At 34.0% G+C, this 16,023-nt stretch overlaps 2 protein-coding genes across 2 annotated transcripts; one reads left to right on the top strand and one right to left on the bottom strand.

The window, feature by feature from the left end:
- Positions 1-3,374: 3,374 nt before the first annotated feature.
- Positions 3,375-5,563, top strand: TRIADDRAFT_28495 (uncharacterized protein; the record flags this gene model as incomplete). Its single annotated transcript, XM_002115022.1, has 3 exons — positions 3,375-3,455; positions 4,781-4,878; positions 5,494-5,563. 3 exons carry the CDS (start codon positions 3,375-3,377, stop codon positions 5,561-5,563), a joined length of 249 nt encoding a protein of 82 aa, XP_002115058.1.
- A 1,286-nt stretch (positions 5,564-6,849) lies between these two features.
- Positions 6,850-14,731, bottom strand: TRIADDRAFT_58816 (uncharacterized protein; the record flags this gene model as incomplete). The annotated part of the gene is made up of 24 exons (XM_002114833.1): positions 6,850-7,026; positions 7,164-7,294; positions 7,423-7,489; positions 7,795-7,893; positions 8,030-8,120; positions 8,235-8,356; positions 8,440-8,502; positions 8,630-8,723; positions 8,805-8,892; positions 8,988-9,126; positions 9,234-9,313; positions 9,404-9,434; positions 9,515-9,834; positions 9,997-10,151; positions 10,466-10,558; positions 10,667-10,770; positions 10,847-10,917; positions 11,034-11,114; positions 11,214-11,621; positions 12,178-12,304; positions 12,424-12,498; positions 12,654-12,707; positions 14,007-14,069; positions 14,693-14,731. The coding sequence occupies 24 exons, from the start codon at positions 14,729-14,731 to the stop codon at positions 6,850-6,852; spliced, it is 2,772 nt and encodes a 923-aa protein (XP_002114869.1).
- Positions 14,732-16,023: the final 1,292 nt, after the last annotated feature.

Here is a 16,023-nt window from a genome sequence, read left to right as displayed (position 1 = left end):
TTTTGAAAGTAGCATTACTGATGCATTGGATTACGTTAGTACAGACTCCAACAATAAATACAGAACATCCTTGCAAGTTGCCACTACCACAATTATCACGTACAAATTATAACCTACGTTAGTGTTTCAGTCAATTTTAGTGAATTCCAAGAAGTGATTCAAGTCAACTAGTCATTTCTTCATTAAAACATTTCAGATACTGCTAATGTGCATTGCACAGTGTATAACTTTCTTACGATATATTCGTATGTACGCGTAATCGCATATGTATATGGAGATTTTGCGTGTATGAGGGAGGATTGACTTCTTAACTCAACATGGCTGTCGACAGTGTCTAGTTCCATAAATTAATGGTTTTAATAGCTCTACGCGTATACAGTATATCTATTCCGACTTTTTCTTGTCGCTACGACAATAATGACTAATGATAAATGATAGTAAAGAGCTCTTCGAAGGCCAATACGGTAAGTCGAATTTCAGTCGTTAAAATCAGGTAGATACAGTAGATAGTTGGGAGTATTTTCAAGACCAAGTATGATGATCGTGTTTTACTATTACGTACTGTACCGCAAGTCTACGATGATGTCAAGTTCTAACAGTACTGTAATACCTTCTACAAATTTTGGCAATTCTTCCACTTTACTTGACTGAAGTCAATTTTCGTCTACTCTCTATAGACCGTTAAAATACAAGTTGCGACACTCCTCTACAATTCTTGCATGTCTTTTAAAAGCATGTCAAGAATTTGAAATTTTGAAGGCTTACATTTGGATTGTAAGAAAAATATTGGGATTTGAACATTTTGTTTTGTACGGTATAAGAAAGGGGTAGTTGATAGGTGAATACTTACTTATTATATTACCAACTGGCCTTGATAGACTGTAACCTTTGAATGTATATCGATTAATTCTAGCACTGAGTAGAGTCCATTAATGCACTTAACTACTCTAAACATGACTATTATGAAGGAAAGCGTAGTTGTCTAGATGAGGAAAAAAGAAGAGGAATCTGAGACTGAAATAGATGGATAAAACAATTTCAATAAGGGTAGTCATGATCCGTCTGACATGGACTGTAAACATTGCTGATCTTTCAGGCTGTATTGGCATAAAAGAGCGTTATTTATCACTATTCTGATACAAATATGCGCTAACGTACATCATTTCACAGGTGTTTTTCGCCAGTGAAAGTGGACGAGTCTTTCGATTTCTTTGGTTTATGGTGTTGAAAATGTTTCTGTAATGGAAGATCTGTCAGCGAGGAAAGTTCCAAATGACGACTAAATATATCATAGCCAGCAACTTTGAACTTATTACTATACAGTACACTAGTTCGACGAGCCTCATTTAGGTTTTCCTATCAGAAGTCGCGTACAGAAGGTGTGATATCGTCGAGTACAGTACGAAGACCGTCGCAGTACTGTACACTGTGCATTGTACGGTATTGACAGGACTGCAGGTTATGACGTTATGGCCATAATACGGAATAGTAGACTATACAACGAACCCTTATGCTACCATATACAGTAGAGAGTCAAATGACTTGCATTTGAAAATGGACTAGTGAATGTTAAAGCCAACATAAAGTAGAACAAGAGAAATCGACAGTATCCTCAATGACTTGAATAGAAAAAATGGAGATAGTTATACCTTTTACGAGTAAATTAAAGTCATTAATTAAGGATACTGCAAAATCCCCTATTGAAGAATATCTTTTACAGTACGAGGACCGTCGCAGTACTGTACACTGTGCACTGTACAGTATTGACAGGACTGCAGGTTATGACGTTATGGCCATGATACGGAATAGTAGACTATACAGTACAACGAACCCTTATGCTACCATATACTGTACACTGTACAGTACAGTAGAGAGTCAAATGACTTGCATTTGAAAATGGACTAGTGAATTTTAAAGCCAATATAAAGTAGAACAAGAGAAATCGACAGTATCCTCAAAGACTTGAATTGAAAAAATGGAGATAGTTATACCTTTTACCAGTAAATTAAAGTCATTAAGGATACTACAAAATCCCCTATTGAAGAAGAATATCTCTCTCTATGATGACTGACTGTACACTGTACACTCACTCACAGCACACTTGACGTCCACGACTCATCTGCCGGTGTCAACAAATGAATAAAAATAGAATATGACATTGGTGCCGTACCTGGTACAGACCATTGGACATTACATTACCTGATTACCATACTGCAAAGTAACGCAGTCGTAGTACGGCAAAGGGACTACCGAAACTGTCCAAGAAAGAGAAGGGCGATAGCTATCAATGGCTATTGAATGCCAATAAAAATAATAATAATTATATTAATAGAGAGGCAAACTACTGTACAGTATTTTCAGGGACTATGTTATGTTTCATTGAAATGGAATGACTGGAAACGTCCACCGTGCAGTTTACAACCACAGACTTGTAAGAGAAATTCTACTCTTGCAAGTCCCTGGCGGTTAACTATTATCGAAAATATAGTGGCATATCGTTCATTTTCCCTCGAAAATATTCTATCTCTGTAGGCGGCTAGTGAAATTTTAGTGATCGTCCATCTCTTTGCTAGCATACCTGTAAATAGGACAGTACTTGGTAATCAACAGGGGTTGTCTGTTTTTGTCGCTTTCAGCAAGGAAAAACAGTACAGGTATACTATACTTTGAGTTAAGTTAATATATTGAATCTTCTATGCAGTGTACTGTACAAGTGTTCATGTCTATGAGAGTATTCCATAACCAGGAGTCTCCATTGATAGTACTGCAAGCAGTTGCAGTTACTTGCAGTAGTGTATTAGCAATTTTTCTTCTTTACTAGACTGTACTGTACATCTATGGAGCTAAAAGTAAAGAAAAGGAAAGGGTGCGAGCAAGATCATCCACCATTCATCTTCAATAACAAATTTTCAGCGCCGACAATTTTGCTGGTCATTTTACTGTACTGTACTGTACTGTCTGTACACTTCAAGACTGGAAACGTACAGTGTACAGTACAATACAATGTACAGTACGCTGTACTGTACATTGTAGTCCGTACATGGATGTCGTACAGTGTACAGTACGGTGAACTACAGTACTAAAAGAAAACCTTGTACCGTACACTGTACGTACAATACTGTACAGTACGCTACTACAAATCTTTATGGTCTGGTTCTGGTCTGGTCCGGACCAGGCCTGAACCAGACCTGAACACTGCAAGTATTGTACTGGATTTCGGCATACTGTACTAGTACTACCAAGTCTAAGGCACGCGTAGTGGTAAAAGACAAGAAGCTCCTGGCTGAAGAACTTCCATCATGGCCGCAGCAAATCCTAACCCTAATCTTTCAACTTCGGATGGAGCAAAAGTCTACCGTTATAAGGCTGTTCCGATGAGTCCTTTCGAAGATCCATTACCTGATTATATGAACTTATTGGGCATGATTTTTAGTATGTGTGGCCTTATGTTAAAGGTATGATAGAAATGGATGAGATTTTACCACACCAGTCTACCCCACATGCCATGACAACCACATTACCATCAGAATTACCACTACAATTGACAACTCTACTCGATAACTACTGTATTTTACCATGCAAAATAAAAACTAACCAAGTGTATTGTGAAATAGAATGAATCCTTGTATTTATAGATTGCACTTCATGATTGAATTTTAAAGTAGAATCTCTCTCTTTGATGTACCATAGAACGAATGTTGCCTATACTTTTATCAGCTAGCTCGACAGTATACTCGTACAATACTTGTATTGGTAGAATTAGCTCAGAAAGTACAGGAAACATACAACTTTTCTCAATTTGGTGTACAGTCAATTATTGATTCGCTCTTTACACACAATATACTTGCAGAGATGGCTGTAGTGCCGTTCTACTGCATGTATTGAATCAAGAACTTTTCATATCTTATTGTATACGGATAGAACGTACAAAATTGACAATTCTGGCAATATTAAAAACGTAATTATATCAAGCAGTCAATACTAGAAGGTAGACAATCCGTGTTCAATACAAGGTAGTAATAAATTTGATGTAATAGAATTAGAATAAAAGGAAAGATTCTTCCAAGATGCTCCTTTACCTTGTAGACTAGGGTAGTTTGTCTTTTATCAAATGTTTCAGATAGGCTTTGCGGTCGACTTACTGTACAGTATAATGCAAATAGTGGAGATACGAACTGATTATAACTTATAATTATAGTCTACCGTACTATTCAAGTGGTAGATAATCAATTGTACCCATGTTCAACAATAATTCATAACACAAATAGAAATTATAGTACAAGACATACAGATTGAAAGTAACTTATCATTTGAGTAATAAAAGTGCCTTCAAAATCATTTAGCAAGACTCCCTATTTCTTATTTCAACTTCGCACTGTATGACCGAAATCAGCTCTTTTATCAAAAATTACAATATCCGCATTTAGCATCCATCTCTCCTGTGACCAATCAAATCTTGCACAATCTTACGATCTAACCTGTAACACAAACGTGATCTATTTTGGGGGCTAAACTACAGATTCCCAAGTTAAAGAATGATCTATCCAATAAGACAGCAGTGATAAACTTGTAATGTGATGACAAAGATACGAAATATACACAAATTTTCTACCCAATGCTATACTAGATACCTTCTTTTTATAGCGGTGTAGTTCTACCCATTTCAATTCATTTGATTGATAACTTGCGCAGATATTTACTGTGTAATGTAGAACTGGATTTAAAATACTCGTATTATCCGTAATTGTATCATTTTTTCTTCTTTTAATAAACCAATTAGATGAAATGGGCTGCCTGGGCTTCCATCTACTGTGCTTTCATAAGCTTTGCCAATGCTCGAGCGTCAGATGATGCTAAACAATTGTTTAGTAGCTTCCTGTAAGTATAAGCTATTTATTAATAACGATATTATCGTTACGAACCTCTTTAATACTAGAAATCGCTTTATTGTTTGTGTCAGTGAAGTGAAAATAGTCGAAAAAATGTTATACCGTTAATATGAAGCAATTTTTGCTTGCGAAATGGCCCCCATCTGTGTGTATAATCATAATATAATCTGCACTGCATCATATTGTATATGATATTGTTTGAGTTAGATGCAAACACTTATACACTACCTGTAAATAGATCAATGATAATCTAATCTTTACCACTCTACCTTCAATATTGATATGCTAAACACGATCTAGAATAGCGTTTAATCACTCTAGGTACAAGTAGTCAATATCAATATGACATCTAACCCTTAATACGAAGCGTACTTTCTTAGCCTGGCCTACCCCCTACATACTGCATAATTATATTTCGTTAGTGTACCAAATTAATTTTACACTGCTATGTGGTAATACATCAAAAACGTTGCGCAGGATTCTGGTCGTATCTGTACATCTACGATGTGATTGCTAACTTGAATAGCTTACTATGCTCATAGATATTCCAGATTCTATTGCATTTATATCATTACTGAAGACCCATGTGCTTTCTTCTCACTAGGTTATCTGTTTCATCTGTGGTAATGTCTTATCTACAGAATCCTCAGCCAATGGGCAATTTATTTACCTAATCTACCTTCTACTGTACTAATAAGCGTTATTACCTGAATTAGATATACATGTAATTACGTTATAGGCGGTTTAAACCATTTCCCTAATATCTGGAGATACATTCATATGTATATATCTATATCTATATATTTATAGTTAATTGTTTAATTGTAATAACAATAAACGAAAATTATAGACAGAAAGTGATTGTTACAATTTGTCATTCTTGCGACTTGCTATACTATGTGTTTTTGCTTTGCATGCATATAATTAAGATTACAAGCAAGCTAAGCTACCGGGGAAGTAGGAGTATTTTTCTACTATAAAAAGGCGGGTTAACCTGGTACTAGTAAGAATCATTGGCAACTATGAGAAATTTCGTGTAAAACTACTAATAATCTTGAGCTCACTCTTTGTGTTCACAGCTTGCAGTTTATCGATGCTGCTATTAGTTGTTAATTAATGCTGGGACTTCATAGTAGTATTTTTATCTAAATCTCTAGTTAAACTGTTTACAAACAACTTCGGCCATACGTATGCTAAGCATGATCTAAATTTAAACAGCTACGGTACTTATCGATACTACTAATTAAATAACAGAAGTATTGAATACTGATTGTCATTTATTAACGAGTAAATATTTTACCTCATGCCGGTGTTTAATGTATACTTTACATTTGACATTACGATAGAAAATATCGCTCAAAATACAGTAGAATTAAGTAGCATGATTACGCCCATTAAAATGATAGGGAAGTAATTTATGTTACTATCTATTTTAATAGAATAGACTTGACTCCGAAAATGTTAAAATTGTAAAAATAATGCCTTTGGATAATGTATAACAAAAGGTATCATCACCGAGTGATGACTACGAGTGATTAACTCGAAGTTTACCTCAATCTAGTATCTGGTATATTGCTGGATTAATTTTAGATAATAGTTTTACATAAATTAAAATGCATACAACACAATCGTCTGTACTAGAAATGAAGTCAAGCGACATCGTGATAGAGTAAAATTTGCTTCATGGCGATTTATTACGTTAGGAGCTTAAAATGTCTTACAAAATTGGGTACCGATTTGTTTTTTACAATAAATCAACATTTCCAATGTAAATGTCATACTTAAATGATTATCAAAGATTACTTTAAATCGCGTCTGAATCTGAATTCAAACTATGATGCTAAAAATAAGGCAATAAGTTACAACCAAGAAATTGATCATGTTAACATCCTAGATAGTATAATTTTATTGTGATGCAATATAAACTGCTATTTCATTCATTTATCCGATATAAGTAAAGTTAACTTAATTCGAATCCAGAATTAGATTCTATAGCATAAGTCAGCTTTTCTTTTAAAATATCCCGACTGCGAAATCTTGGTAATTTCAACAAGTTCATACAGGTGCTAGCCGAAGGTAGTCGCGTTTCATCATTGCTCTCGCCTGATCCGTGAATGCAGAATGCCGGAAACAACTCCTAAATAAAACATGTTTCAAATAGAAGTAATTAACACGTTGATTGATCAGAATAACGGAAACAGAACGAAAATGATTTTTTAATTTATGGTACGACTGAGGACTCTTTTCGATGCCGCTTAAATTAATAAAGAGTACCTTAAAGCCTAGCAGTGGAGGCCTTGAACAGCTAGTAACAAACTTTAATAACTTTCTGCGTTGTTTGTCTGTAAAATCCTCGGCTACATCCCAGAACATATTAATATATTCGTCATTATCGCTATAGCCACCTGCAGTATATAATTTCATAATTAACAATTCAAGTCATCAAGTCATAGTAGGAAGTTACATATAAGCGTATAATTGTGAAGTAATAGCAAAGCATCAGTTATTTCGAAGAAGACAATTAGCTAGGTACCTGAATAGTTTGTATTAGCTCTTAAATCTTGTAGATCTATCGGCACTTCGGCGCCAGATATTAGGACCTGTATGTATTATAATATCGCATTAGATTTATTAATTACACATCGCGCTTTAAAGAGAGAATAAAATCATGCCTGAAGTTCGTGCTGATTGAAGAGTCTTAACCATTCAATATTGATTACATCAGCAAGTCCTTCTCTAAAAGCTAAGTACTGTCGACGTATCTATCGCATTTAAATAAAATAAATTTAAACTGTTCTTATGCAACACCAACACCTTAAAAATCACACAATATAAAGCGTTTAGAAAAGACTAAATACAACGAATATATGGTATTATGTATGTATGATACCTTACAAGTATTTACCTCCTTATTCAATTTATAATCTGCTAGTTTATGAATGTACTCAATTAGATTTTCTGGTGTAACGGCAATATTTTGGCCACCAGGTTTTAAATCAACGACCTATATTAATAATTTAAAAGTAATGTAATCATTTCTCATACTGCCATTCTTGTATAGCAACGTAATAAGCAAAAGATATAAAATTTACTTAATAAATTGTTTCTTGAAATCATTATTATATTATTATTTATCATACCTCCGCTTCGCCAAGATTTTCATTAACGACTGTAAAGTTGAGTTCCAGGTCTGCTATATCCCCTTGATAGCTCTTTAATGACAACAAATTTCTGTATGTGATAGTGATGTAATTAATAAAAACATATTAAACAAATTTCTTAGTTTCAAAAATAAACTAAATACACAAAATATATCATCAACAATGTTCCAGAAGCTATACACACTTGTACATCACAGGATCTAGCGAAGCCAAATGATGGATACCGACTTCACTATTATCACTTAGGATTTTACTTAAGAAGAATCCAGCTAACGGTAACTCAACAAGATGCTTTTCAAATATTGCCTTCATAAGCGAACATAAAAGTTAAGAATGTAATCTCATTACATTAAATCCTACAAAATTGATATTTGCAAAGTTTAACTTACTTTACCAAGAATTCTACCTAAGAAGTAGTAATGATCGCGAAAGTTTGAAATTATAACCGGTACCTGTAAAGAGTATCAATAATTATAATCATGATATATCGTTGCTACAACACTACCAATACCGGTGTACGCTTAAATTCGCGTTTGTAAAATTAATTTATAATTAATTAACGGATAAAAGAAGCTTTACATTTGAATTTGGATATAAACAACCATCTTGCGTGAGCTTAAAAAGACCATAGTTTGGATTAAATCCTTCCTTTAAGACCTCGGTCAGAAATTCCCTGCAGCAAAAAGCGATTAAATCGTAGTACATAAATATAAATACAAAGTTGACAGCAGATAAAACGTAACAAAAATAATACCTAAACAACCCGCCACCATCTATGCCCGCTTCTTCTAATCCTTGTTCATTTAAAATTGTAACACGAATCTTTTTCTTCAAATTTGGCGCTATCAACATACGCATATGAGTAATAAAATTAAAATTACATAAGTAACACTGAAATGCAAAAGTGGCTACGCTATAATAGTAGATGATTACTAACCTTTCTCCTTCGTTAGCGCATTAAATGCATCTTCATACATTCTACCACGCTTTACTACAGCACTTAGAGAGCCCATCATAAATTGTTCTAAACCAGTCGAGTTAGCATCTGCATCTAAGCGATCAAGGTAGTGTAAGATCTATAACAGAGAGGTTAGAATATATCGAACTTAATGATTTGGAGCAATGATTGCATGATATTAAAAGATTACATGATTCGCCATTATAAAACAGATAATGTGCTGACCTTTATCCTATCTTGGAAGGAAACGACAAATGGCAGCTCTTGTACCAGCGCTACTTCTTGAGTTGGACGCCCTCTCATTTCTAATTAGAAAAGTGAGTTTATACATACGTGTTTATTGCAGTTTCAATCAGGTACTAAGTTAATAATAACGCATGAAACATAGGCTATACCTTCATCTTTAAAAAAGTACTCTAAGTCCAGCTATGTTTTCCAAAAATAAATGGTTAACCCTTTTAAGTTGTGAACTGTACAAAGTGAAAAATTTCAGTAGATAATCTTACGTTGTCAATCTGAATATTAGCTAATGGCGACAACCAATGGTTCGGCTGGCAAAATGATAGGCGTGAATCTCGATCATATAGGTGTTTAACCAGTTTTGTAACACTTCTGCAAACAGTTAGCCATTCGTAAAAACTCCATTGTTGTGTTAGTTTTGCTTTGTTATCTTCTATCGTAGGCCTTTTGTTAAATGCAATCATTGAAGAAGAATGATGGTTACTTCGCCGAGAATGACAGACTCCAATTATACCAACAGCTGCATCTCTTAACCTAGCCGATAGATCCCGTATCTGATTTAAATCAAATGGTAAATCGACGCTATCTAAAAATATTCCAATAAGATCTTAAGGTAAGATTTTTATAAAATTACGTAACATACGAAACAACAACTGAAGATTTTAATGGGTCAATTATTCACTTATAAGCATTTAACAGGATATACCAATCGGTAGCTCTAATTAACTACACCCAGAAAAATTTTTACCTTGTTGAAAGCTTGTATCATGTAAAGAACAAAATGACAAGTACAGGCAACAGCAAAAGGTGTGTAATAAGGGTATTAGTACATTCATTATTTCAGCTTCGTGAACCAATTGGGATGAACCACTTAATAATTGCAAGACTGATTTCGATTGCGAGCTACCAAAAAGTCAATTGTTTTAAATTCATTAAAGTAGATAGTAGTTATCATAATTCAAGTTACGGACAAATGAAAGAAATATCACACAATTGCAGCAAAGGTAATTCCAGAATAGATTCAATACTAAATAGTAAACATGCCTTAAGGAAGCTGTCGCAGTTAATGAACATATTATTCTCCATAAAGAATGTAAAAATTCCTTATGCAAAGATAGTTTTGACAACAAGCTACATCAATTTAGCAAAAAGATTTGCAACATTAATTACATGTCATAGGCTGAGCAAGGAAACAGCAAAAATATCGATAGTTTTACCTTAATTTATAGTAAGGAACTTTCAATTTTGCAATGACCGCATGGCAAATTAGACATACATATAGTACAAACTGACTTCTGACTCTAAAATCCCTATTAAAAATCATTTTTGTTTCATAGAGAATTTTAAGTTCGAGTGTTAAATTAATATATCACACATTAAGTAAAAATTATTTAGTAATTCCATTGTCGCTGTCTTACTTATTATTAATAGCTTCCATATCTACAAGTAGCTCTACATGTAAGTTATCATCCAGTTTGGCTAAGCAGAGCTGTCTCATGAATTGTAAATTTTCAGACGAATTCTAAAAGAGCAGATTTAAAATTAAAAAAGAGTTAACAACTGAACGGATCGTAAAGGCTGAGCAGCGAATTTCTTACATCAAATATTTCATCATCATCATCACTTTCAGCGTCTTCAGTAGTAACTTTACATGTTAAATCAATTAGTACTTTAAGTTAATAAATCATCAATATGGATATATGTACACAAAGTATATCTACAATAGAATAAACTACAATAAAGAATAGCATTGCTTACTTATCTTAGTATTAAACGGATACTAACCTAATTCTTTGCGTAAACAAGGGAAACTAAGATAGATTGCCTGCAAGTATCGCAACTTAACATCCAATGGCATTGTTTTGACTAAAATCATAAATCATTATAACATTACAGTATGAGCCGTATCAATAGTTGAACAACCTTTACAAATCTTTTGATTCATTAATTACTATTCATAATTACCCTTTCTAGATTTTCCAATTTGTAATAGATTATACACTAGTGTAGGCGTAGGCTCCATTACTAATTCTATACCGCTGATATTAATCTGCGGGGTTAAAGTGAACCGTCGATTCGATTGTTTTAGATGGTCATTCTTTACCAACGATACAATTAGAGGGTATAAAGGGAAACTACTATCTACTTCACATATTGCAGGTACTAAGAAGTGCGTAATCTGAGGTGAGAATGTTCCAGATAGAAATATTTTAGAAAACTGTAACAAAACTGCTGATGTATCGGACGTTCCAATGATGACATTAAGTAATAATTTGAGGAGGGATTGTGCCATTGGAGTAGGCGGATTGGGGCTTTCGTCAATGCTTGCAGGTACTCGATGTATAAATAAATCTCTCATAGCTTTGAAAAATCCTATAATATTATTTCGTAAGTATTCATTAAAGCACGAACGAATTTATTTATATAAAAACATACTTAAACCCATTATAATAATCACCTCTTTGAGTTACATACGAGTTGACTATATTTACGCAGTCTACTGGAGTAATATCTTGAAATTTATCATAAGTATTTGCTTTTGTATAAATTTCTATCATTCGTAACGGTATTGTGATCCCTTCATTGGAATTAATATTGTCGCTGATATAACTAATCCAAGAACAAAAAATTTGTTTTTAGAATTAACGTCGAGCAACGTATCGAAAGAAGTGCTATGCAATGATAAAAGGTTTGAAATCAATGATATTATCATTACATGCAGCAAAAAGAAATCAATTTTCTTATGTGATGGATAGAGGAAATTTCCAATCTATGTTTTACGTAGCATTTGCATAATGAAAGCTGCAAAGGATAAAAAGACACCTTAATACCTTAGTAGCGTCAGTTACAAAACGTACATTCTGCATTGCATAGTACAATATTTTAAACTGCTATCATTTTTAACTATGTTATCTTACCAATCTATTACCATCTTGCTTAGCATCGTAATAAAATAAGAGCCATCGTGTACAAGTAAATAAATCTTTAGAACTTAGCATGTCAATCGATTTTTCAGTCGCAAAATATTGATCGAAAATTTTCCTATACTTAGTACGCTGTGAAAATTTAGAATGCAAGACTTGATCAAAAGTGGTAAAATATTTCCAAATAAGCTTAGCTACAATATAGTCGGCAACATTTTGTATCGAGATAAGTTGGCAATAAATCTATAAACCTGTCGCAATTTTTCAACATAACCGCGAAAGGTTGCCTGAATTTTTTTGGCCTGGTCATTACGCATACGTTGTTCCTGGTAATTTAGAATAAAGCATACTGGTTCTAAACAATTATTAAAACATCTCCAACAATTTTTAATATGTAATCTGTTAATTATTAATATCATAGTGGGATTGCTGTAGTTTATATTAAATAATTAAGAAGAGACCAAATAGATTAATATTATACCAGTCGCTTCCGTCTTTCTTGCTGGGTTCGGTTAAGAAACGAATTCCTTTCTACCTGTTATTAGGATAAAGTATAATTAATATCTGATAGCAAAGACACCAAGCCTAACTCTTTAAATTGAATCCAATTCAGAACGATTAGCAGGTTTTAAATAGTTATGCAGGAACAATAACTGACACCTTTAATGATGTTGAATATCACATTAAAAGTAGAAATTCTTTTGGTGACTGAAAAGTCTGAGCTACAAGACTATATACGCGTACGCGTATCATTAATTACTTGATTTATAGCTACGATGAACGATTGCAGACATAAACGTTGCGGTACATTGGTGGTGACTTTTAAACTGTAGATTAGCTTGCGCAAGGTCTAGCTTAACGACATGGACGATCTATTGGCTAACAATCAATCAACATATCCTATCAATTCATATTACAAGCTATAGCTGGTACTTCAACTAAAAATACAGTACCAATCAAGATAAGAGGTAGAATACTCAGGTAGAAGTAGTACTATACTGTACTAGGATGCATAAGTAATCATTGCAATTAATACAGTAACTGTCAAAATCAAAAATAAGAATAATTATGACATGCTATAAGTAAAATCAAGATTACTGTATATTTCCACATGCTACTGTACTATCCTTTTCCATTTTCGGATTGGCCACATTTGTCAATATTGCATGCATGAATATGGTAGATTGGTCGGCTAGTTCAGCGTAAGAATTAGTTTAAGATGAACTCCACGAGACAGAATAAAATGTGATCGAGCAATCAGTAGTACGAATAACAGTTAGGTAATTTAGATAGCATTTACAGTAATTAGACATTGAGATTTGTCTGATTGCAATCAGCATCGTATTGAATGTAGGCCGATTTTGTCTCGATTCTGCTGCAGCCTTTTGTATTGGATGAGCCATATTTATCAGTATTTTAATAAGTCCAACAGATTGGTTGATTAGTTTGGTGTCAGAATCAGTTTTAAAATGAAGTGTATGTGATAGAATAGAGCTTGATGTAGCAGCCATTACAGTAGTGCGAATAGCAGCTCCATGATAGCAGGACAGTATTGGCATCGGTCTCATGATAATTACATATCTTTGTACTGTATTTAGTTTAGCTTACGATCGCTATTTTCTACAAAGCACTGATTGCTTTGTAAGAACACATCGATCATAAACTATACAAGGTATTCAAATAGACCGATTTTCGTCCCTCTTCAGTAAAAACTCCACGAAAGAAATGCAGAGATTAGGATGAACTCAAAGTCAACGTCTGCATAGAAAAGATATTGCAAAGTTGAATAATAGTTTTACTTCACTTTATGTTCTACGTACAGTCTTATTAACACCTCCAAGTGTAACCATTCGTTGGGGTCGATGATCTCCATGAAAGCCGAATCGCGCCGACATACCTATGGATAAATAAAAGTGAGCGTTAATTGATTATTCTATCACCAGTCTACATTCAAGCCTATAACACGATAGAAGAACACTCTGTTCCGTTGTGTCTTCCATCGATTGAAATCACCAATAGTAATATCGTGGTAAGAGTCATTGATTGAAAATTTTGTCTTACTTTAACCGCTAGTCTACAATTTTCTATCCACGATGTCCAAAAGCTAGTCACCGGAAAACAAAATTCTCCTCTTGATCCAAGTAATAAAATCTACACTATCCTATTTATACAAAAATAGACTTGCCACTATCCAGTGCTGTTGATATTGAATCGTTTAGAAGGATGGAGATTGCAAAAGGAAATGGATTCCACACAGCTCCAAGTTCGCTTGGGCAAATTCTACCTATGGCATTTCAAAGAATCAATCAATCAATTTCGATTGTGATGACGAATGAGTAAAACTGCTACAGTCGTAGTCAGTGTACTGTACACTGTACACTGTACAGTACAGTACTGTAGTGTATCCAATGCTTTCTACAGTACAGACTGTAGAGTACACTGTAGTCCTGGAGCAGGGTACTGTACTGTACTGTACACTGTTACGAACCGTACCGGTCCGCGGCCGATAGTGTACCGTACCGTTCCGCGGCCGCTAGGCCAGAACTGCATTGTAGCCATGACAGTGCATGATTCGACAAAACCTGTAGAGGATTACTAGAGGAAGAAGAACTTGAGTTGGTTCACTAATCCATGATGACTTACTGTAAATAAATTTTAGTTTATACTGCAAAAGTCTCTCCTCTTGGATCTGCAATTGAGATATTGAATAACTTGAATACTGTATGGAGTTAAAATTCCACCTTGGATATTATTTTAGTATTTTCTCATTGCAGTACTGTGTAGTATAAAGAAATCATTTAAGTCAAGTTGGTAGACCATTATAGCAGCTGAAGTGTTTAGTGTTTACCTTACAGTTATCACTGTATATATACACTATTAAAACAAGTTTTTTTACTATTGCATGGTATTATACGTTTATTTTATCATCATATTCATGTTCTGCAGACATCCTCCTGCCTGTACATATCAATTTTGAGCAGGAGTTGTAACAAATTGCAACTTTAAATTTTCGACGCCATCTTGCCATCGAAGTTAATCACGTTGGTATGGACTAAGAATGATTGAAATGCAACCATGAAGGTTGAATGCAAGTCCATGGCAATCGGGATACACTCGTAACAGATTATGACCCAAATTAACTCTCCAATCGAAACTTCACAAGCCTCGGATCATTTTCCCGTCTTTGCTACAAAGGATCACTTGTCTTGCATGCATGCATGCACAATTGCACATCCATGCCCTTCCAATGACACTAACAACTTATTGATTACGGGATAAAATTAGTTACGAGTCGTACTACAGTACTGTACTAATGAAATTAAAAATGACAAAATCATGTCTTTTCGTAAATCATTCTATAATCAAGGTGAATCGATAAAACAGTATTATGACCATATTTCGTAGCATGATGGTAATGATAATTTTTTTATTATTTCTTGCCATTAAAATAAGGTGATACATATTAATGAGCACCGCCTACAGTTAAATGGATCTCGTATCTGATACATTCTAATAAAGCAGTCCATTTTTACAGCACAAATACCTCAGTCAAGGAATCAGTTACCGCAAACACGTAATAAATTAGTTCTTCCAACTAAGAACATCCCATATCGAAACAGAAAATAATAAACTGCTAAAATCACAGTTAATATATACAGAAATAGCAGCATCCCACAGCAATTGTTATCCTACAGTCAAGATGTTAATAACGGCATAACGAAGAACGATACTTTGAAATCAATCTTGATTTCTTAATACTTTACGTCATCGATGGGCTAGAAATCGATAAATACCCTAATAATACACGAGTGATATAACACAACAAATCGATAATAGAAATTAAAGGATAA

The sequence above is a fragment of the Trichoplax adhaerens genome, genomic scaffold (assembly GCF_000150275.1).
Source record: "Trichoplax adhaerens TRIADscaffold_9 genomic scaffold, whole genome shotgun sequence".
Classification (NCBI taxonomy): Eukaryota; Metazoa; Placozoa; class Uniplacotomia; order Trichoplacea; family Trichoplacidae; genus Trichoplax; species Trichoplax adhaerens.
The sequence above is the reverse complement of the archived record's forward strand: the minus strand, read 5'-3'. Positions and strand labels throughout refer to the sequence as shown.